Source organism: Sus scrofa, chromosome 15 (genome assembly GCF_054392235.1).
Source record: "Sus scrofa isolate SSC_HxYL_T2T_F1_AM1 chromosome 15, Sscrofa_HxYL_maternal_Yorkshire_Landrace_v2.0, whole genome shotgun sequence".
NCBI classification, from domain to species: domain Eukaryota; kingdom Metazoa; phylum Chordata; class Mammalia; order Artiodactyla; family Suidae; genus Sus; species Sus scrofa.
In genome coordinates, this window is record NC_139397.1 from 115,259,501 (window position 1) to 115,283,996 (window position 24,496).

A 24,496-nucleotide genomic window follows, 5' to 3' on the forward strand; every position below is an offset into this window, starting at 1 on the left:
AGGCTTGTCAAAGTTAGTGGCCTTACAGCTACAATAGTTCCAAGGTCCAAATATAAAATAATACCTGGGCCTCCCCTGTTGCAGTCATCAAAACACTGTCCCAGAAATTTGTAAACGTAATTCACAACTACATTTTGCAATTTACACCGTAAGTTGTAATTTACAATTACAATTTGTAAAATTGTAAATGTCTCATTTACAATCAAGAAGGACATCGGAAAAAAGATCATCTTAGAAAGTTTTATGCAAATCCTTGGTTTCATTAAAACATGAATGTCTTCAGATTTATCAGTATTAAATATAAGGCGGACATACATATTTTTATTCTACTTAGTTATACTAAAAGTTAAATAATCTCATGTAATCTCTTACAGAATTTATCATCAAGAAAAATAACAACGGTTAGCTGTTTAATGTCTCATGAAATTTTCACAACTAATCTAAACATAATTGCTAAGAACTCAAACAGACGTAAGAAAAATGTTTAGAAATGAACTTTTCAACAAGCATGTGTTATGGGATAACTACTTTAAACTAGTTTCTAAAATGTTTTTGGTAGCTTGAAACCTTAAAGCCACACTGAGATAAGTTAAATATTGAATACTCATTGAATATCTAGATCATTTCCAAATAAGAGAGTTAATTACTCAACATAGGTTTATCTGCTTTTGGCTTCCTTTCACAGAGGAGCTAAAGATATTTAATTCTAGTAGTAAACACGTTCCATGCCATATTAAAAAAATTTACTATGAGGAAGAACATACTTCTAAAAATCATGAAATGTATGTATAAATTTGCCAATCTGCAGAGTGCTAGTTGCTTATTTCTTAGTTTTAAGATTTAGAATTTAGGATCTAAGGGTTAATAATTTTTCTTTTTTGCCACACCTGGAGCATGCAGAAGTTCCTGGGCCAGGGATCAAAGTCAAGCCATACTAGTAACCTGAGCCACAGCAGTGACAATGCTGAATCCCCAGCCCCTAGGCCACCAGGTTACTCCCACGGGTTAATCATTTTAGTCAATTAAAACTAAAGGAGTTCCCATTGTGGCTCAGGAGTAACAAACCCGACTAGTACCCATGAGGATGAGGGCTTAGTCTCTGGCCTTGTTCAGTGGGTTAAGGACCCTGAATTGCAGTGAGCTATGGTGGAGGTTGCAGATGAGGCTGGGATCTGGCGTTGCTGTGCCTGTGGTGTATGCTGGCAGCTGCAGCTCCAATTTGACACCTCGCCTGGGAATCTCCACATGCCTCGGGTGAGGCCTGAAAAACAAATGAAACAAAACAAACAAAAAACCCAAAAAACAACTTGAAAATAATAATGGTGAAAGAAAACAATCATGTATAAAAAGTAAGTAAGAAAAGTAGAATAATTTTTTGGATAAAAAAATGTATGAAAAGTATTTTTATTGTTGTTTTTCATTTTATTTTGTTTTGGTAAGGGAAAAGAGAAAGTAATTTTTTCCTAAAGTAAAATGACTAGTTATTCCACAATTGGAAAGAAGGGGAAAAATAAGATAAAATCCAATTAGACATAAGAAAATTGTACAAGATTTGTGGAAAGGGATTCCTGGAAAAGGAATTTTAGGTGTAGTTGAGTTGGCTAAGATTGAAATGAAGTTTTTTGCTTTTTTTTTTGAAATGAGTTTTTTTTGAAGTTTTAATATCAAAAGTATACCAGAGCAAAATTAGTTTTCTCTTTGCTAAAAGGACAAAATTTTTAAAAACAGATTGTTGGTCTTCTTTTAATAAGAAATTGTAAACAAAGGTTTCTCTTTACCTCTTAAAAAATCTGGTTAGAAAGCAAAGATTTTGTGTTTTACCAAAATAATTTATGGTACTTCACATTGTCTTTATCAGGTTTTTGATTACTTAAAAAAAACCTTATCTTCCCAATATTAAAAGAACTGAAGTTTGTGTTTGTTTTTGTTTTTATTGCTATGTAACATTCTGTATTCATGTCCAAGTCTTTACTTGTCATTTTGGTTACATGGATAACTAAGTATTGTTTCACAGTGACCTATGATCCCATTTGACCAAACATTTTAAAAGCTTTTGATATTTTGACAAAGTTTTCAAAAATCAAATTCTCAATAAAGTCTTGAACTGATTTTGGGATTTTTTTTTTCCCCCACAGAACCAAAAGATTTGTTCTCTTCCCTTGTAAAAAGAGAAATGTTAAACTATTATGCTTCTTTGACATGTGACATTATATAAGAAGCACTGTCAAATAAGAAGTGATGTTTAACCTTCTTGGGTTGTATTTGCATAGGCGTGTTTTTTAGATGTGTTCCAGAAACTGTATAAAATCCCTAAAAACCTGATATGTCCTGAAATAATCTTATCAGTCAGAATTCCAGTTATTCAGATTCCAGCTAAATGCTATGTGTCATGGAGATAACCAAATTTTCTTGCCAATTCCACTACAATGAACTCTCGGATCTTTAACATGGGCATTTTTAAGTCTTTTGTCATTTGTAGACAGTTAGTTTTACTCTGACGCTTTTGCACAAGTAAGATTCATAGAAAAGACCCTACCAAGTACCCTTGACCACTGGCACTTCTGCCAAATTACAAGGTGTTGAACTTTGAGTGCATATTTTACAACTAAAGAAGGATCCACCTAACATCTAGTCCTGTGTAAATGCCAGAGACCTCAAAATCAAATTGACAAGAAGTAGCTAACATAGACTACTTCTTCCCAGGATGCTGGATCGAGAATATTTTGTTCTATTCCTCTTTCCCTCTATGCCCACCTTTTCCCTAATTCTTACACCATAGAGGTCTTTTCGATTTTTTTTAAACTACTGTTTGCCTTCCCCTTGCCTGGAAAGATTATGTTATTGTTCACACATGTTAGGTCAGCCAACCTCCAACCTGTTGGATTTACTACAGTGTTGATGATCCTGTAGTTTTGCCTGTCAGAAACCTCCCCATGATGGCTAATGCCTCCGGAACAAAGTTACTGAATAAACATACATTTCTGGGGACATGGAAACAGAGTCATAAGAAAAGAAATACATAAACAGATCAACTGGCTTAAGGAAGTATGGTCTTCTTGGGAATCATCTCTTGACTTAATTGATTCTAGTTAGTTTAGTTCATCAGGACCCTGGCTCAGGATTGCCCTGCAAACCTGAGGAATACTTTTACTATTATTAATAGCAATTATCTCCCTGGTCTGCTGCTTTCTCGCAAGGGTTTTAGGTGAGTGTACACAGCCATCAGCCAGCCAACAAATGGTCTTCCTCTAACTGGAATGATGTATCTGATATCATTTCCTATGAAATATGTACCGAAACACAAAGAGGCAATGGTCACTGAGAATAATTTACAACATCATCTTTGCTCAAACCTCTTGCTCAGCCAGAGGTTGATCAAAAGTGGGGGGTTGTCTGGGAATTCCCGTCGTGGCTCAGCAGTTAACAAACTCGATTAGTACTCATGAGGCTGCAGGTTCAATCCCTGGCCTTGCTCAGTGGGTTAAAGATCCAGCATTGCCATGAGCTGTGGTGTAGGTCACAGACTTAGCTCAGATCCTGTGTTGGTATAGCTGTGGTATAGGCTGGCAGCTGCAGTTGTGATTTGACGCCTAGCCTGTGAAGCTCCATAATGCTGTGGGTGTGGCCCCGAAAAGACAAAAAAAAAAAAAAAAAAAAAGTGGGAGGTTGTCAAATTGATCTCCCATTAACCTTTCATCAGCAGATCAGGTACTGTCAATTCTGGGAAACCACATTGGCAAAACAAAACTTTTAGTTGTCATGTTCTTACTAATGTTCCATCTGCCTAGAGATCAGACCATCAAGGTAACCAGTCCCTGAACGCCAAGCGACATGGGTGATCGCCTCATTCCTACGATACCTCAAATAAGCCAGAGATATAACACTGGATAATCAGATTTTTTTTTTATTCCTGCTCCTTCCTATTCCCTATTTTAAATCCTGCAAAAGCGTCTGGCCTCCTGCCACACTTTGCAACTCCCTGAACTTTGAGAGTGAAGACCACCTGCTTCATAAAGTGTAAAAACAAGTTTGTTTGTACCACTTTACTTTTCCTTAATCATTTCAATAGTTTTAACGGCTCATACTGTCACCCTAGCATTTCTTCAGAACCCCTACTTCCAGGAAGGAGTTCACTGCACACCACTTTACACAAGGCATCGTGGCAGGTGTTTGGGGATACCAACGTGAAAAAGACATGTTGCTTCAGATTTAAAAATCACTCCTACTCATAATCTCTGAGCTCTTCTTTATTGATCCACTTTACACCTCCCACATCTTTCCAAATGACCCAGCTTCATGTGAAGCTTCATGTGAAGCCCAGAGATGAGGCAAAGACAAAGCACTCCCAAGTTGAGGGTCCACAGGCTGCCCATCATTGCCCAGGTGAACACAGACCCCGGTGACCTTGTTCCCCCAAGCTGACCAGAAATCTGCCTTAAAGTCACTATATTCTCTGCATAATGGTTTGCACTATGAGACAGGAGCAAAAATCACATTTATTAGAAAAGAACTCACAACCTTTGAAGAACGGAGAATTAGCATATATATGAAAAGAGTTTCTGATATAAAATGCCTTTCTGGAGTTCCCATCGTGGCTTAGCAGTTAGCGAACCTGACTAGCATCCATGAGGATGCAGGTTCGAGCCCTGGCCTTGCTCAATGGGTTAAGGATCTGGCGTTGCCATGAGCTGTGGTGTAGGTTGCAGATGTAGCTTGGATCCTACATTGCTGTGGCTGGGGCGTAGGCCTGTGGCTTCAGCTCTGATTTGACCCCTAGCCTGAGAACCTCCATATTCCACAGGTACTGCCCTAAAAAAAAAAAAAAAAAAAAAAAAAAAAAAGACAAAAACAAATAAATAAAATAAAATGCCTTTCTAATCATCCCCATGCATAACGTTGTTCACCCCAACTGATTTTTAGAATTTGGCAGACAAACATGAGGAACATCTGAAGAGCTCTTCTCATGGCATGTCCTGTGTTTCTCAGGCCACCCCTTCATGCACTTTTTCAGGGTAGAATGGAAGCCACCCTGAACCACAGTACTCCACAGAGTGCTCCTGGAAAAGCATGAACATTAGGGACCATCCTTTGCTATCAGACCTATTTGCTTTTAACAGCAAAATGGAATATATCGGTCTTATCTGTAATCTAAAAGCTTTTTCCTTCCCCTAAAGGCAATTTCTCTATGTGCAGTTAAAAGAAGTCAAGGAACATGATTAATTTGCAGCATTTGTACTTACATTGCACAGTGCAGTGGAGTGAAGGGATTACCGATAAATTTTCGAAAACATTTTTGCTCCAAAAGTACCTCTATACAGTTTTCATTACCTGCAAGGAATTAGAAGAATTTAGAGAGCGTCCAAGAAAGAAACTTTGTTTGATACAATCTATTTTTGCATTAAATATTGAATTCTGGCCTATGAATTTCCCTGAATTGGCTGAATGTTCATTCTTCATGGAATAAAATGCACAAAATGCCAACATGTTATTAACTATGCTCACAGGTGTTCTGAGACCTAATGAATAAATAAAACAGTGAAGGCCATATGGTCTGGCGGAGAGAAAGAAATAGAGACCTCATTTGTAAGCAAAATAGATTCTATATTACTCTCAGATCTTAATAGGTAGATGCTTAACAGAGGTGTGTCTCAGTTTGCCCATATTTACAATGGAAAATTTCCCTTTCACCCAAATGAACTGGTTCACTTACAATTATGCACCCTAGGGAAAGGAGTAAGATGTGATTGTTAGAAAATAATATTTAAAATAATGCAGGTGAAAGGGCTTTGACTGTAAAACACTATAGAGTGTTTAAAATGACACTATGAACAATTCCTGACAAATAGTACGCACACAATGAGCATTTTTTTTTAAATAAGTAGACGAATGAATGTGACTATTTTCAAAACAATGGCAGGGGTAGTTTTCAAATCAACTGAATTTAAGTTAAGTAAGGCCCCAGCTCTATCAGCCTACTTGTTATGATCTCTGAGTCTTGGTTTCCTAAATACATACAAAAAAAAAAAAAATCAGAGTAGGAATACCAGCCTTGGTGATGTCAAGGATGATGGGAGTTTTACTTGATAAAGGACCTAACTTAGGTTTGTGATATGAGGCACAATTGTTAAGGTAAAAAGGTAAAGCTACTAGGGATTTTGGAATACAGATTGTTACCCTGCAAACACTTCTTGGCTAAATTCAGTGCTAAATTAGAGTTTTCTTCTGATCCACCTCAGAATGATATAGATTGGACAATTTTAGGTATTAAACTAAAATCAAACATTTCTTATACCTATAAAGAGAAAAGGTAAAACTGCTTTTAGGGGGGATTAGGAAGCATATGAAATAATGACTATAAACATCCTCAAACTTTATGTAAGTTACACTGTTTAGGTTTCCAGCTATATCCAACCCTCCCTCAAATGGCCCCAGACACTTCAGCCCCTCTATTACTATGAAGTCCCCCAAAGGACGTAGCTTAGGGCAGCACCTACACATTCCACTTCTTGGAGACGGTAGGAATCCCAATCTAAAGGTCTATGTAGGTAGGACTAGGCGACCTTGACCACCTTTCAGTATTTCAAAGTGTCCAGTGAAGGGGCTTCAAGGAGCGGAGCTTGATCCTCAGACCTAGAAGTCTGTACTGGATAGGTCACCTGTTTAGGAGAGGACTGTTCCTCCTCCCCTGCTTGTACCTGGAGAGGCCTAAGGACAGGGAGATCTGCCATCTCTACCCCCCCAGCTCCAGGGGAGAAAATGTGGTCCATGGCATGTGTGCCACCTGCATTATAATTGACTCTCTTACTGCATCTGCCCCTTTCTGTAGTTTTTCCCCTTGCCAGAAAGATCTCACAGCTTAACTCAGATGGGGGTTAGGGAGCCCACATCCATTAGAAAGTAAATTTTTTAAAAATCACAATCCTCCAATGGCAGGGAGGGAGTAAAACCAAGTTAAAAAGCAAAAAAAAAAAAAAAAAAAAAAAAAAAACTTATTAAAGTCAGAGCCAATGGAAAAAAAAGGAGGACTGTAATAAAAACATAATGAAAGGTCTTGAACTGATATAGTTAGAGCCCCATAAAACATTTCTGGACACAAAAATTGTAGCATCTGAGTTAACATTTTAATAGAAGAATTGAAAATGGGAAAATAAAACAAAAGAGGCAAAGGAAGAAATAGATGGAAAAATGCCCACGTAAGCTTAGAGGTGGGAGAACTTCTGAAGATAGACTGGTAACCTAGACACCATGAAAGAAAAATCAGACAGATTCAACCACACACAAGTTCAAGATCTCTGCACGGAAAAAGATATCATTAATAGGAGCAAAGACAAATGGCAGACTGAGAGAAAACATTTGCAACACACAAAACACACAGAGGATTCATACCGCTAAGATGCAGTGCTCCTACAAATGCATGAGAAAAGATAGAGAATTCAAAAGGGAAAAAAACGAGCAATAGATGAAAAAGGTAATTTCCAGAAGAGGAAACAGAAATACATACATCAATACACTATTAGACAAGGAAACACAAATTAAAATAATGAGATACCCCTTTTTTGCCCTTCAAACTGACAAAAATTAAAAAGACGCTGGCATCTTGGGCTGGCAAAAGCTTGGGAAATAGTAGGTTTCATATTCAAAATAAACTATGATTGATATGCTAAAGGAATATGGTAAAATTTATTAAAATTAAAAATATACATGCCCTCATCATAATTTTGCTCCTGGAAACTTATCTGACAATTTAAGATACCATACCATGAACACACACATGCATACACACACTGCAGCACTGTTTGTAACAGGAAAAAATCTGAAGACAATATGAATGCTCATCAACAGGGATCTGGTTGAATGAATAATAAATTCTGGTACACACACGCACATTCATACATGTCTATATCTATTAATCAATTTGCTACAAAAGTACAACTATTAAAAAGATTGTTTCTCAATGCATATTAATTCGTAAGGATATCTTAATAGGATGTTAAGTATACAATAACAAAAATGTTATAGAATAATATTTGTTATATGATTTCAGTTTTAAAAAGTAGGTGCACATACATTTGTATTTATTTACATTCTCCAAGAAAATTATGGAAGATACACACCAAATTACATCAGCAAGTGAGTTTGGAAACGAAGACTTGATTTTACTTTAGACGCTTCAGTATTTTTGAAATTAGTGTGTATTTTCTTTTCTACCCAAATAAGTGAAACACAATTTTTTAACCCTTCTTAATAGCAAGTGTAACTAAATAAATAGAGAATAAGAGACCTAAAAAAGAATACCTGAAAGATAAATCATGCATCTACCATGGTAGTCAATTGTGACAGATTTTTATACCATATATATTTTTTTTGGTTTCAGCTGTGTTATTTTAATTCCTTGCAGGATCCCTAGTTATCTCATAGAGATAAGAAATGTTGATTAAAGCTGGTTATTTCAGTTCATCGCAAGTTCTGATTAGGAGTTACATGTTACCAATTAACAAAAAAGGGGAAAGCAAATTTTCACTCCATGAAGGCATCATGGTAGCCACGGAGGGGGAAAAAAAAAAAGAGTATCTTGAATGTAGAATGATTTGAAACCATGCTTTTCAGCAAAATGTTATGTTCTCACCCCCTCTGAGATCACAGTGGCTGCTGGGGTAGGAAGTCTGCTGCAATCAGCCAGGTGACAATTAACTTACCATTGTAACAAGCCCAGTGCAGCGGCGTGTAGCCTTGGTTATCTTTGAAAGAGCAGTCCTCCTCAGAAAGTGCCATCTGGAGCAACTCGCTCAGCCACGTGGCGTGGCCACGAGCAGCCGCATAGTGTAAGGGTGTCCGCCCTCTGGAATCTTTACACAGGATCGACACTTCTTGTTCCAGCAGCATTTGCACACATTCCTCGTGTCCCGTCATAATCTGATGCATCACAATCAGAAACACAACACAAATCTCAGAAGACTCAGGAAGCAAAGAAGTTGCCTAAGTGAGGCTGGACTCAGAGGTAGTGGACATACTCAGCCTGAGTCTTAAGGGAAATAGACTCTACTTCAGAGGAGAGAGGAAAGACAACCTGGCAAGGTTCGTAACAGGAAGATCTGTATGAATATCAGCATTTTAGAAACATCTCCCGACTCTCCAAACACAACCAGGAAAGTATCGTGATATAATGAAAAGCATCAGCTTTAAAATTACAGAGATGTGAGTAAATTCTGGCTCCCTCTTATAAAACTTGGACAAAGTCAGTTTGCCTCTCTGGGCCTCACTTTATCCACCTATAAGTGGGAATAGTAATAATGACCTCACAGGCTATAGTGAGGACCAATGAAATATGTCAAGGCTCCCAGTCTGCTGCATGGCCCACAGGAAGTACCAAGAAATAAGACCCGTGATTATGACATTAACCACTCAGAGTTCCTCTTCTTTTCATGGATCACAGTGGCCAGCACCATCTTGAAATAGCAATTTTCTGATTTCTGCTTTGGTTTCACTTAGATTTTTTGACATGCTTTAAAAAACAGTTCAGCATTAAAAATAGCATGGCTCCTCAAAACTAGGTGATCATTGGAATAATTTATACCTACACGCAATGAAGGATTAAAAATGATAGGGCAGAAAAACATTTAGTGATATGGAAAAAGGTGAGAAGAAAAGCAAGTTCTGGAGTTCCCAATGTAGCTCAGAGGTCAGCGAACCTGATTAGCATCCATGAGGACGCAGGTTCATTCCCTGGCCTTGCTCAGTGGACTAAGGATCTGGCTTTGCCATGAGCTGTGGTGTAGACTGCAGACGCGGCTTGGATCCCGCATTGCTGTGGCTGTGGCATAGGCCCGGGGCTACAGCTCTGATTTGACCCCTAGCCTGGGAACCTCTAAATGCCATAGGTGTGCCCCTAAAAAGACAACAACAACAACAAAAGAAGCAAGTTCTAATACATACAGCATCTTCAGCATTCTCTTTTTAAAATTTAAAACAAATCTATACAGAGAGCAAAAGATTGGTGAGATATACACTGAAGAGTCGTTCTCACCAGGAGAGGGGATTACTAGTGATGGTGATTTTCTTCGGGCTTTAAAAAAATACATTGCAAATCTCTTATGATGGGCATGTAATCAGAAGGCAGAACCCATTCTGCCGACAGCAGGTGTTCATGTACCTGTTATCACAAGCAAACGTGACATTTCAAGAGCAGGACCTGAGTACCTGCCATTTCTTTATCTTTGCAAAAGATTTTGTAATTTCTTTTTGGCTGACTGAAGTTAATGAGTTGTCTTGGGAAACAATCCTCTTACTAAAAATGCATCTGGGGAAGAAAAGGAAGAAATAAGCTCACTAGAAACGGCTTGACTAAAGCCAAGGAAGAATGTACATACCCCTCTGTGTAAAGCTGTGCAGCCCATGATGTCAACAGCATCTACATTTGCTTCCTTTTCAAGTAACAACGAAACAGCATCAATGTGTCCATATGCTACTGCAAGCATCAGCGGGGTTCTAGCGAAAGAGAGACATTAGGCTTTTAAAAAGAAGATTAAAAAAAATTCATCACTTCCAGACCCTCTGTCTCTTTCTTTCTCAGTATCTCTCCTCTCCTGACAATTGCTGAGTATTTTCTGAGTGCCCCAGTGGCTATCTGCGACTTGGAACAAGCTATCTGCCTCTGATCTCTAATGGTCGGGTGGAATGGTGTCAGGAGAACGATCAACACGGGTGGGGGTGGAAGGAGGTTTCTCCTCAAAATGTTCATTTGCACCCCATCATTTCTAAAACTATGTGGCCTTGCGTAGGAGTCTGTGTATGTAGAACATGCTCTTGCTTCTACCAGAACAGCTCTACTTTCATAGTTTTCTATGTCAGACTTCGGCTCAAGATTTCATGTGAACAAAGCCTCCAAGAAAAGTTGGACTAGTCCAGGGGAAAGAGCCCAGTGCTGGGATCCAGGAGGGGAGCCTCCAGTTCTGGCTTCAACACAAACTCATCTATCTGGGGTGAGTCACTAGGGCTTTATTGCTCTGCATTTCCTATTCGTGAGAAGAGTGGATCAGAGAATGGGACTAACAGATGGAAAATACTTGGGAAAAACAAACAAACTGAGGAGGGATAAAAATATGAAGGATGCTTATGGTGGTGAGAACTTCTTGAGGTCTATCCTATTCCATTATTATTTTTAAAAATGAGACTGCAGGGAGTTCTTGGGGTGCAGCGGAAACAATCCGACTAGGAACCATGAGGTTGCAGGTTCGATCCCCCGCCTCCCTCACTGGGTTAAGGATCCAGCATTGCCGTGAGCTGTGGTGAAGGTTACAGACACAGCTGGGATCTGGTGTTGCTGTGGCTGTGGGGTAGGCCAGCAGCTGTAGCTCTGATGCGATCCCCCAGCCTGGGAACCTCCATATGCCTCAGGTGAAGCCCTAAAAAGCAAGCAAAAAAAAAAAAAAAAAAAAAAAGAGAGAGAGAGAGAGACCAGCAGTTTCAAAAGAGGGTAAAAATGGATAGAAAGGAGGAAAAATAATAATAATAATAAAATTTAAAAAAAAAAGAAAGGAGGAACAAAGGAGGGACTATAAAAAGGCAAGAGCACATAGCTACAGACATAAAAAGTTGGCTCTTTTTCATCAAGATACACACACACACACACACACACACACATTTTTCTTAGATATTTACTCTAGCAAAAAGCCACCTCATTTTTCTAGGACCCTCATCCATGCATTGAACTCCAACACATACCGCCAGCTAGAATTCAGCGCTCAGCCTTCCTAGCTGTTTAACAGATTGAAATGTCAGCCTCAAGCAGGAGAACACTTACTGTCCTTTGGCGTCTTTCACATCAACCACTTCCGGGTTGTCTGCAATTTCTAGTAACAGCCGCAAACACAGTGTGTGACCATTAATTACTGAAAAAGAAAATAATGGGCATTGCTTTAGCAGACCACACCTAACTGTCCAAAGCGAAATTTACTGGACTTCAAATTGGTGGTTTCCAGCTGTTGCTGACGGACGTCCCAGGTTCCCAGGTCGTGCCAGCAATGCCTGGGTTCCCTGCCCCACTGTCTCCTTTCTTCCAACCGGGGCTTTGGTCCTCATCTAACTTTGGTCCTGGTTGCTGGATACAGGCTTTTTTCCTCACGCAGGTCATCCTTTCTTATCGCCATGAATAGGACTGATCAGATCTCTCCACTTTCCAGTTTTCCTTTCTATTCTCTAAGAGAGCCTCTCAATTCTGTATAATCATCCTGTGTCCTGCCTGCCTCTAGCACTTTTTAAAAAGAAAGACCAAGGGGGAGGAGAAGGCAGAGAAGGGAACAGGAATATGATGGGATGAGGAGGGGAGAGGGCAGGTGAGGAAGGGAGGAGCAGAAGAAAAGAGGAGGGGAGGAAGGGATACAGTAATGGATCTTGCCTCTTCCCGCCATCATTTTACATCCTAAGGTAGGTACTAGAATAACAGTTCCCATCAGTAAATGATGCCTTAAACCAAACCCCCAAGCTGCCCAGGTGCACATGAGCCATCCACGGGCTCTCTGTTCACTGACCGACTGGCACTCAGGAGACTCACAGATGGACCCCCATGGCTGGAGGACTCCGCTGTCTGAGTCCCTCAAATCCTAGTTTCTCTGCCTTCCAGCATCTCAAGGGGCACTCCGGTGGCCTCCCACCCTCTGCGGCCTCTGTCTCCTCCCCTTCCCTTCCCAGCCAGACTCTGACAGGGGCTCCTCAGGCCCTCACCCTGCCCACCTCTGCCTGGCTGCCTGGCTGGGACGGAACCTATGGACTCACCCCAGGCAAGATGCTTCTATTAGGAGCTGCAGAGTGAGAAAGCAGCCTCGGGGGCGGGGGAGATGATAATCCCCCAGGATAAGGTACTTTCCTCCAGCTTATTGAATGGAACCCACAACCGTACAAAAGATATGGCTTTCTGCTTAGGGAGTAGGATGCAAACAAATATGTTTAAAATTCCACACATGACCTTCTCTCCTCTCTGAACAATGAGAACACCATAAAGCACATTGCATTAACCTCATTATGGATGTGGAGAGAGAAGGGAATAGAAGCAGCTATGTTAGGCTGAAAAAGCCTCCTCTAAGAGCTGTGTTTTACAGCCCTTTTTATTGCATGCCAGTCATGAGAGAATGCTAATTTAACAATGACACATTTTTCAGGGACAATACGTATTAGAGTTGAAATCACATTCGTTGACACCACTCAAATTAACTACAGGAATAAAACCCACATTTTGCAGACCACTGCGTTCAGCTCAATCTCAGGAACATTCCATTGATGTATCTCAGGAGGAAATTTTGTAGAAATATTGGTGGTGCCATTGTTTTGCTTTTGTGCTTTAAAAATTACACTAGATCGGTTACCACTGGTGAAATATGCAAGGGGTTTAATGTAGGCTTAAAAGGCAATAATTAGCAGGGGATTGATGGTGAAATACTACAGGTGGTGCAGTTTTATAATACTCATGAAATGGAGGGCAGCGTGTTTTAATGGATTCCTCTTTCTACAAAATTTGATATTCTTTAAATATGCATAAACATGATAGTTTAAGGATTTCTCATTTTGCCTAAACAGAAAAAGAGAGAGAAAATCATCTATGTTCATATCACTCACCCAGTATGCTGGAGAGCAAATCAATTTCTATAGTAGTGCTTTTTTTTTTTTCTTTTCTTTTCTTTTTTTTTATTTTTTGCAGGGGGAGGGGAAGTGGTGGTATAGGAGGTGGGTAGCTCTTTAGATTTAGCTAATAGCCCTCAGGTAACTATAACTCCCCCTTATTGTAAAAGTGTAGCTACATTAGGATTCTCGTTGGCTTCCCACACACTATGTCTTCCACAATTGCCTTCTAGCGAAGATGCTGACATCGCCTTTAGCTGTGCCCTGCCAAGTCCAGCTTTGTCTCAAGACTAGCTCAGCCTCTCCCTGACTATGAGTGACAGCCATCTTTCATGCTGCTCAAAGACGACAGCTGTCATTACAAATATGCATGCCAAAACCTTTAAAATCCATCCTGGCTCCTGCTCCTCATGGCACTCTTGGGATTTGAAACAAAAAAAAAACTGGCCTCTCAAATGAGTTGGAAAAGATTCTGGAAAAGCAGATTCTCAAAGCACAGGCTAAACGCTTCTGCACAGCAGACATTTTGTGGTGAAGAGAGTCAAATGACAAACCTGCATCTTTTTAATGAATGACAAGGGAAATCCAAAAGGAGTGAGTCTTCTTGACCACTAGGGGGCTCCAATGGACCACAACCCATATGACAGCAGCAAATGAGGGACAGTGATTATTCTTCATTGTTTATCTGTCCAGGAGGGTGATTTTCCACAATCAAAAAAGCCCCTTTGTAATTATCAGGAAGTACATGGTAAACTAAAGCAGGATGCTTGCCTTAAAAATGGGCAACTGATATTTAAAAAGGAGCTAGGATTTCCCTCTGTGGCTTAGTGGTAACAAACCTGACTAGTATCCATGAGGACACGGGTTCGATCCCTGACCCCACTCAGTTGCCATGAGCTGTGGTGTAGGTGGAAGATGTGGCTCAAATCTTGCGTTGCTGTGGCTGTGGTGTAGGCTGGGAGCTGCAGCTCCAATTGGACCCCTAGCCTGGGAACTTACACATGCCATGAGTGCAGCCCTAAAAAATAAAATAAAAATAAATAAATAGAAGAACTAAATGTAAGCTTTCTGATAATACCAAGAATGCCTAGAACACTAAACTTTACAATAATACTTATAAATACCAAAAAGACTAAATGTGTTGGGAAATAAGAATTTATCATTTAATCATACCAACCATTGCTGACCTCATGGCTAAAGTTTTCTCTGACAACAATCATTTCCAGATAATTAGGCAACACTTTTTCAGTCTCCTTTTTTTTTTTTTCTTTAGTGGTTTGGAAATTCAGGGATCTAGATGGCAATACTTCTATAAGATTTAACATTTTCTCAAATACAAGATTTTCAAAATTTTTTTCAAGAATCATAAAAGTTTCCCCATTACCTTTACATCTGTGTTTATGTCTAGAAGTGTCTGAACACAGTTTTAATTTATGTTTATGGAAGAAAAATCCCAGAGAAAGCAAATTACTTTTTTATCAATACATGCATTCTTTAAGAGTCTCTATTTGTACACCTGATGCATCAAGAATCAGAGCAAAAGGGAAGAAGTCTCATTTAGGCTGGCAGAAGGACAAACGGAGTAGACTGCTGTCTGATGACTCCTCTTATGAAGCAGCTCTGAAATACCACTAGCTTTATTCTTCAAAATGCTGTGTGATTTTTGTTCTAGGTACCTTATCTAAAGATCACAATACACCTTTGCCCCCCCCCCCCTTTCAGAAAGTTTTGTGACTGTCGTTGGCCAAAGATTCTGAACTCACTTTTGAAGATGAAAATCAGAAGCAGCATAGAGGATTTTTAGGGCAGAATGATGGATACATGTCATTATACATCTGTATAATGTATGACACCAAGAGTGGACCCTAATGTAAACCATGGGCTCAGATGATTATGATGTGTCAGTGAAGGTTCAACCATTGTAATAAATGCACCACTCTGGTGAGGGGTGTTGATAATGGGGGAGGCTATGCATGTGTGGGAGATGGGGACTATGTGGAAAATGCTTGTACTTCTCCATTTTCATGTGAACCTAAAACTGCTCTAAAAATACAGTCTCTAAAGAAGAAGGCCAGAGCATCCCTGGACATAGAACATTAATCATCCCCAAGTGGAGAGTAAGCCAAAAGCGTTTTGGAAGAGTGCAGGCATGTCTGACATAGAAAGAAAACAGATATTTTAAAACCTGGGATGAAAGAAGATGCTGCCATCCTTTTACTCAAATGCATAAGTGCGTTTCAAAACTAGGGTAATCAGACTCCTGACAAGACCTACCTGAGGCATGAAGTGGGGTTCTTTTGGTTACATTGTCTTTCACAAAGATGGATGCACCCTGATTGATAAGTGCTTCCACACATTCTGTGTGTCCCTTAAAGGCAGCCAGGTCCAGAGCCGTGCGGCCTTTCTCATCCCTGATGTCCAGGTCCACCAGCGACTGCAGAAGGACTTCCAAGGCCTGGTGGTGCCCATTGTAGGCCTGCAAAGAAGAAACCAACAACTCAAATGCATGCTCAGTCTCCCAGGTCACAGACAGACCACTCCAAAGAGCACATCAGGAGTTCCCGTTGTGGCTCAGCAGGTGAATAACTCGACATAGTGTCCATAAGGATGCGGGTTTGATCCTTGGCCTCACTCAGTGGGTTGAGGATCTGCCATTGCCACAAGCTGCAGCTTGGATCTGGCATTGCTGAGGCTGTGGTGTAGGCCAACAGCTGCAGCTCCTATTTGACTCCTAGCCCAGGAACTTCCATACACCACAGGTGCAGCCATAAAAAGGGAAAAAAAATTTCAAGGAGCACATCAGAGAGAGGCTTGGGATAATTATTGAAGCATAGGTGAAACCAGAGTTAGGAAAATTTTAATGCACAGTCCTGTTACATATGAATTTCTTTAGGTTCTTTCGCTTTTGTCAAACAGTTTGCTCTAAAGTTACTAAACGTATTAATACATTCTTGTATTTATAGCTACCAATCTAATACAGACGAACAGCTAAGTGAATTAATTCTTTTATCTACCAGTTCAGACCTAAATACTGACACAATCAGAATATTTTTTTTCCGGAGAGTTTTCTGTTAAACCTTGAGGGGAAAAAAAAATCGCTAAAAGCACTGTGGACTTTGTAACTCAGCAGAAGCATACTGACCTTCTGTTACAGTCAACATTTTAATTTCAACCATGTGATCGGGGTAAGTTTCTTAATTTCACTTAGCATTTGTTTCCTCATCTACAAAATGAGAGCAATAAAAGCTGCCTTCCCAGGAAGATGAGAAGAGATAAAACTGCATGGTTTTGCACAGTATCAAATATATAGCTGATGCTTCCTCTCTCTGCTTTGTTTCTTCCATTGATTATAACGAAAATGTACGAACGATTATGGGAAGACTATTCCAAATATCAGTGCCATGTTCAAACGTATTGTGAGATTCTATGCTGTTTAAAATTGGAGTTCCCGTCATGGCGCAGTGGTTAACGAATCCGACTAGGAACCATGAGGTTGCGGGTTCGATCCCTGGTCTTGCTCAATGGGTTAACCATCCAGTGTTGCTGATCTGGCATTGCCGTGAGCTGTGGTGTAGGTCACAGATGCGGCTCAGATCCCGCGTTGCTGTGGCTCTGGCGTAGGCTGGCAGCTACAGCTCTGATTTGACCCCTAGCCTGGGAACCTCCATATGCCACAGGAGTGGCCCAAGAAATGGCAAAAAGACAAAAAAATAAAAATAAAAAAAATAAATAAAATAAGGAGGCTTCATGCTACTAAGCCATAAAACTAAAAAGTCTGAAAGATGATTTTTATTAAGGCTATAAGGTAAAAAAATGTTCATGCACACACAGGGCAAAGGACATTGAAATAAAAGAGAGAGAAGGGATTAGGATGGGTGTTGGTGGAACGAAGTACAGAGGGAGACAAAGGAAAAGCCTGTCCCAGAGCCTTCAGCAGCCACAAGCACAAGCAGCCTCTCATGTCTCCTTTGCTTTCTGTTTTTCTGCTGCAGCAATTCCTCAAGGCACGATTTATGTGAAAAAAGGCTTAGCACAGACAAGAGACTCATTTCCTTCATACACAGAGAGTTTATACAAACCATTTTAAAAACTAGGAAAACGTGTAAAAAAAACACTGAAAAGACAGCTCACAGAAAAAGAAATAGAAAAGGTCAATAAACATATAAAAACATTAGGTAACTTTTTAGGGTACTATTTTTTAACGACCAAATGGCAATGATTAAGTTTGGGCATGTCTAGTATTTGTTAAGACATGGTGAAATAAAAGCAATCTATGTTCTCTTGGTGGGAGTATAGATTGGTGTGACATTTGTGGAGGGTGATCTGACAAAATCTATCAAAAATTTAAAAAAAAACTAAGTGGCAAATACACATATAACAATTTCATAAAAAGCAAATACATCCAGATATACACATCTCTATGTGTATATCTATATTTGCAGAAAATTTTGGACAGATACAAAGGAATAATTGCATGGACTTATTTCACCTTCTCTTTTAAAAAATCATTTGAGTGTTTTTCCCAAGTACATGTAAACTACCACAACAACAAAAACTAGATTAAAAGCACCCATGAGATTTAAGGCTACGGACAGGAATCGTTTCTAAAACTTTCTCATTACATTATTTTTGTGAATGATTATGGTTATTATGCTACATAGTAAACATATATATTATATGTGTAGTATATTAACTCACATGCTGATGAATCCTAAATTTATATCCCAGTTCTAACTTCATTTACTCTGTAGGACTTGTATATGCAACTGCCTATTGATATTTCCACTTGCATATCTAATATTCATCTCAAGCTTAACATGTCCCAAACTGAGTTTTGTTTTTTGTTTTTTGTTTTTTTTTTTTTTAGGGCTGCACCCATGGCATATGGAGGTTCCCAGGCTAGGGGCCCAATCGGAGCTACAGCTGCTGGCCTACACCACAGCCATAGCAATGTTGGATCCGAGCCACATCTGCCACCTACATCACAGACCACAGCAACACTGGACCCTTAACCCACTGAGGGAGGCCAGGGACCAAACCCGCAACCTCATAATTCCTAGTCGGATTCATTTCTGCTGTGCCATGACAGGAACTCCCCAAACTGAGTTCTTAATTTCCCTTCTACAATGGGCTCCATCTCAGCAAATGGTAATTTTATCTTCTAGTTGCTCAGGCCCCAAGTTTTGAAGTCATCTTATCCTTTCCTCTTAAGCCCAGGGTTGCAGCCCTGCACAGGGGCTCTGGGACACTGGGGCAAGTATGTGCCAAAAGTAGCTTCCCAGCCTCTCCCCACTGCCTTGCCATGCCCTGTGCAGGGATGTGTCTGCTGAGAGGAAAGGGCGTTTTTTGCTAACTACACAGAGGTGTCATCAGGTTCTCAGGCCTCAGGCAGGAAATCTACCCATATTTCTGTTATAATTCACACTCAGGTTGGGAGGCTGGAGACAGCCCCCAAAATGCCAAGATCATCTGGACTTCCAAGCCAGGATCCTCTCTACTCTTTCTTTAAAATATACCCAGAATCTATCCAGTTCTTACTATACCACATTCTCTGTTGCCAAGATTATGGCAAAAACGTCCCTTCCTGACCTTGCTCTCCTGCAAACTATTACTGAATAGTCATCAGAAAAAATCCTTTAAAACTCAAGTTCGCCATACCACTTTTTTTTTTTTTTTGCTTTTTAGGGCCACACTCACAGCATATGGAGGTTCCCAGACTAGGGGCTGAATCAGAGCCATGGCTGCCAGCTTACTCCACAGCCACAGCCATAGCATGCAGGATCTGAGCTACACACACTCGCTCGACCTACACCGTAGCTCACAGCAATGCAGGATCCTTAACCCACTGAGCGAGGCCAGGGATCGAACCCGCAACCTCATGGTTCCTAGTCAGATTTGTTTCCACTGCACACAATGGGAACTCCCGGCTGCACCCTTTCTTGATGAAAACTCATTGATAAAATTCCTCATAGATAATACAATCCAAAACTTCCCATGACCATTCAGGCCCTTAGGATTTGGTCTCCCTTGACCCTCAACATCAACACAGGCCCTTGGCCCCTCTCTCTGCTCCAACTACACTAGCACCACCACCTGCACCCTCCCCCCCACAGCTAACCACCTACGATTAAATAATGCATGTCTTCCTCTGGGCCATTGCATCTGTACTGTTTCCCCTGGCTGGAAAGTTCTTCCCTTAAAGAGACATGGTGTTCTTGGTAATTGTGCTTCAAATGTCACCTTATCTGGAGGCTTCCAAGAACCCACATAAAACAGCCCACCACCCTCCATCACAACACACCAGACACTCTCACTTTATTTTATCTGCTTTATTCTATCTTTATAGCGTTTACTATTACTTGATATCTGTTACAAATCTATTGATTTGTTTGTTATCTAAGATTGAAGGCACTTATGTGTATTGCTCACTGCTGTATTCTGGACTCCTGTGTGGCACAGAGTAGATTAGACATTCAATAATTATTTGATGACTACATGGATGAATATAATGATTGTTACGATCATTTATTAGTATTAGCGACAAGAATATATTTTTTAAATAGCAACTATTTACTTGGGGAATTGTGCTGAGCTATTACCTTTGCAAACATTCTTTTTATTTTATTTTATTTTGTTTTTGTCTTTTTTTTTTTTTTTTGGCGATTTTCTTGGGCCGCTCCCGCGGCATATGGAGGTTCCCAGACTAGGGGTCGAATCAGAGCTGTAGCTGCCGGCCTACACCAGAGCCACAGCAACGCAGGATCCAAGCCGCGTCTGTGACCTACACCACAGCTCACGGCAACGCAGAATCCTTAACCCACTGAGCAAGGGCAGGGATCGAACCCGCAACCTCAAGGTTTCTAGTCAGATTCGTTAACCACTGAGCTGTGACGGGAACTCCCAAACATTCTTTTTATAGGTAAACAAAACCAGACAATGTTAATTAATTCACCCAAGATCACTTAGCTACTTAAGCGACGAAGCCAGGATTTGAAACCCAGAATCTGTGACCACTAGAATCTGTGCTTTTAGGCAGTGACTTAAAATTTTCCCCAGTAAATCAATTTAATTGACTTTCAAACAAAATACTTTTGCCTCTACATGTAATGGCTCAGAGACCTGAAAAACAAACATTGAATCAGAAACCCAGGGTCCAAAGCCATTAGTCTAACCTAACTTCTGAAACAATAGCTAGCTTTTTCTGAGCACTAGCTGTGTGTCAGGTAGTACTAGACATGTGTCACACATGTTGTATTTAATTGTTACAACAACTCATGGTTTGGATACTGATGTTATCCCCGTTTACCGACAAGGACACAGAAGGGCAGAGATGGAACTCATCCCTCCCACAGCCACACAGCCTTACATGGTGGAGCTAGAATTCGATGGCAGACCAGTCAGACCCCAGAGCCTGAGCTTCTCATGAGCTCCTACTTTGGAAAGGGCGCAACAAGGTCCTAAGGTGTCTGTTTCTTTAACTTTTTATTATAGGAAATTTCAAACTTGTACAGAGAAGAGAGGATAGTGTAATGAATTCCCAAATATCCATCATCTAGTTTCAGCCATTATCAGCTCACACCATCAGTGACTTTAAGCCAAGGTGGGAGCATCTACCCTCCTGGAAAGAGCTGTGGGAACAGGAGCACCTATCAGAGTGTAAGTCAGTCTCTCTCACTTGACTTTGAGCTTATTTGAACTTGACTCTGCATAACACCTGGTCTCATTTTAAACTGTAATGATAGTAAAACAGAAAGAGACTCACAGACATAGAAAACAAACTTATGGCTACCAAAGGGGAGAGAGGGGAGGAAAAACTAGGAGTCTGGGATTAACAGACACCCAACTACTACATATAAAATAGATAACAAACAACAAGCTGCTGTGGAGCACAGGGAACTATGTTCAACATTTTTTTTTTTTTTTTTTAATAAGGACAGCACCCACAGCATACGGAGGTTCCCAGGCTAGGGGTCCAGTTGGAGCTACAGCTGCCAGCCTACACCACAGCCACAGCAACACCAGATCCAAGCCACGTCTGCGACCTATACCACAGCTCACGGCAATGGTGGATCCTTAACCCACTGAGTGAGGCCAGGGATCGAACCCGCAACCTCATGGTTCCTAGTCGGATTCGTTTCTACTGTGCCACAACGGGAACTCTCTTTCCAATATTTTGTAACAACCTCTAAGGGAAAATAATCTGGAAGAGAACGCATATATATGCATGTGTGTATATATATATATATATATATATATATACACACATACATATACACACACATATGTACTTTGCTTTACATCTGACTCTAACGTGGCACCGTAAATCAACTATACTTCAAAAAATTGTAATTGTAGTGACTGATTCAGCTTATATAGAAACCCTGACTTTATACCAAAAAGAAATGAGTCCATGTAGATTAAGTGTAGGTTCCAATGTTATTTGCAAATGCCAGTTCCTTCTGTGCCAGTTACTATGACGACAAAGATAGCAAACATTTTAAATATCTGTCAATTTGACTCAGCTTAGGGACACAGAGTAGGTAACTTATAAACTACATGCATATCTACAGAGCACGACAGCTAACATATTTAGATTTAATGCAGAGCAAAGACAGGGCAAAGAGACACATATGCAGGAAGGAAGTCGATACAAAGGAATCTGTCCTGTTAGAGCAGCAGAGTCGCTCACAGGGCACTGAAGTTAGATGCTGACTTAAGAACTTAACTCCTGTACAAGACCCCTGCACTTTCTCCTTAATTCTCACATCAAAAAAAAAAAACAAAACCCATTTGTATGTGTTAAAGTTAAAGAGGCTTAATATTAAAATGAAGCGAACCCTGCTGGTAAGAAGGAAAGCTTCAAAATTCCAATCCATACTTTCTTCTTTATCTCAAAGATAGGATGGTTGAAAGTCCAGATTTATGTACAGAATTCCCCTTGTTTTTTCCTTTACTTGAGCTTGCAGCTCTTGAATTTTAGTATGCAAAAGCATTATTATATGGAATTGAGGATATAAAGTTATGTATACTAAACTGCCAAGACAATTTAAGGGGAATAATAAAGGTAACCTTGATAATATAAGAACTTTCATTTACCTTCACAATCTAGAGCTTAACCCTAGAAACAAACTAACATATAGAATTCTATTCCATGTTTGAATGTATGATTCTGTCTTTAAATAGTTACGTAGTTCTTAGAATCCATAAAAAAGTGTACAATAAAGAAGACCTTTCTCATGTCAGCAGTACATGATGAAAACTCTCCTGTTTTTCTTTCTCTTCCCATCCTAAAGCAGGTGTTTAGTAGGTAATTCCACAAATAATTTCTAAAATAACTCAAGCAGGAAGTAATCACACAAAGGAACAAACATGCTGGTTCAAAAAGCATATGGTATTTTGGCTTTCAATAGACAACCCAGTCTAAGCCTTCACTAGAGGCAGCCATCAAACATTTCAAATTTGTCTTGCACAAGACATTTTTTACAAAAAACCTCGTTAAGTAACTTAAATATTTCTTGGACATAATGAACGTCTTTGAATTTTTTAGATTGGAACTGAAGGCAGCAAGGAGAAAGAATCTGGGGATCTCAACAGAATCCATGAACAATGGGTCCGTCAGGAAATTTCAACAGCTGGAGGCTTGCATTTGCATAGCCTTGTTTTTTGATTTAATTTTTCAAGTGGATGAAATGCTTATGAAATTCACTGGAGTGGTAACCCTGGAGACATGAATCATTCAGCCAGGAAATAGTAACTCAGGGCAGGACAGGTTTCTTAGGGCTGTCAAGGTTTGGGGGCATCTGCTTCTCTTTCATCGTAGAGTCTTCCATGGAAGAAATAATGGACCTTGGGTTTTTTATCAAATTAATTCCTACAGAGGCCCCTGGAGAGGGTGAGGGGCATACTTGTGAGGTTCTTGGAACAAACAGTAATTTCTTTTAGAGAGGGTTAGCACTTAGAGGGGAAAAAAGATAAAGCAGTTTTAGAATTAACCCACTGCTACCAGCCCGGTCAAAGTCATCATTATCCTAGCTTGCCCCGTGGTCTTGTTTCTGCCTTGTTCCCTGACAGTTTAAACAATGCAGAAGTTGAAGTGATCCTTTAAATGTAAAAGTCCCATCACATCATCTGTCTCCTCAAAACCCTCCAAACGGTTTCCTATTTTGCTCAGAGAAAAATGCCAAAGTTCCCACTGGAGTCTGAGGCCTTTTCCTGCCTCCCCACCCCCTTGGCAACACAGGAGACCTCCCCTCACCACTCTGCTCCAGCCATGGTGGCCTTGCGGTTCTGGGAACAGGCCAAGCACGCTTTCACCCCAGGAACTTTGCACTTCTGCCCGGAACCTTCTTCTGTCAGAGACCAAATGGATAGCTCGTTCAGTCTCTGTTCAAATGTGAGAGTCTGTGCTGTGGGAAACAGCGCCTCATCTGCCACCTCAAGGCTTTCTATCTCATTGATCCCATGTGTAGCACAGGCAACGCTTCTTACCATCTGCCATGGTTGTATATCTACCAGCCTATTGTCTCTTTTAGACTGGGCCCTTTAAAAGGACAAGGGCTGGGTTTTGTTTACTGCGATCTCTCCAGCTCTGGAACAGTGCTCAGCACATGAAGTCAGTGTATGTCAAAGGAAAGAAGGATACTGACGTTACTAAGAGGAAGGATGAAGCACACTGATGGCACATAAGGGCCAGGGACTGTTCTAACTGCTTTGCATGAATCAATTCATGCCATCCCCACAAGGGCCCTATGTGCTGCTGTTCTCCTTGTATTATGGGTAGGGAAATAGAGACACAAGAGGTTAGGTACTTGGGCAACAAACAATTAAATAAAATAATAAATTGGAAAGGGTTTGGGGATTCCTAACTCACACCTTTTAATTTACA

At 40.3% G+C, this 24,496-nt stretch overlaps 1 protein-coding gene across 5 annotated transcripts in view; it reads right to left on the reverse strand.

Annotated features, from left to right (window-relative positions):
• ANKRD44 (ankyrin repeat domain 44) overlaps positions 1 to 24,496 on the reverse strand; it is a 342,621-nt gene that overhangs the window by 14,116 nt on the left and 304,009 nt on the right. For all 5 annotated transcript variants that reach the window (XR_014830016.1, XM_021076238.2, XM_013984363.3 and 2 more), the window contains exons 18-22: positions 15,886 to 16,087; positions 11,801 to 11,888; positions 10,368 to 10,485; positions 8,697 to 8,913; positions 5,241 to 5,328 (exon numbers count right to left, since the gene is read on the reverse strand). Coding sequence is in view for 4 of the 5 variants with exons in the window: in XM_021076238.2 (XP_020931897.1) it covers positions 5,241 to 5,328; positions 8,697 to 8,913; positions 10,368 to 10,485; positions 11,801 to 11,888; positions 15,886 to 16,087 (713 nt within the window). In the remaining variant the exon portion in view is untranslated. The remainder of the gene's footprint in view (positions 1 to 5,240; positions 5,329 to 8,696; positions 8,914 to 10,367; positions 10,486 to 11,800; positions 11,889 to 15,885; positions 16,088 to 24,496) is intronic.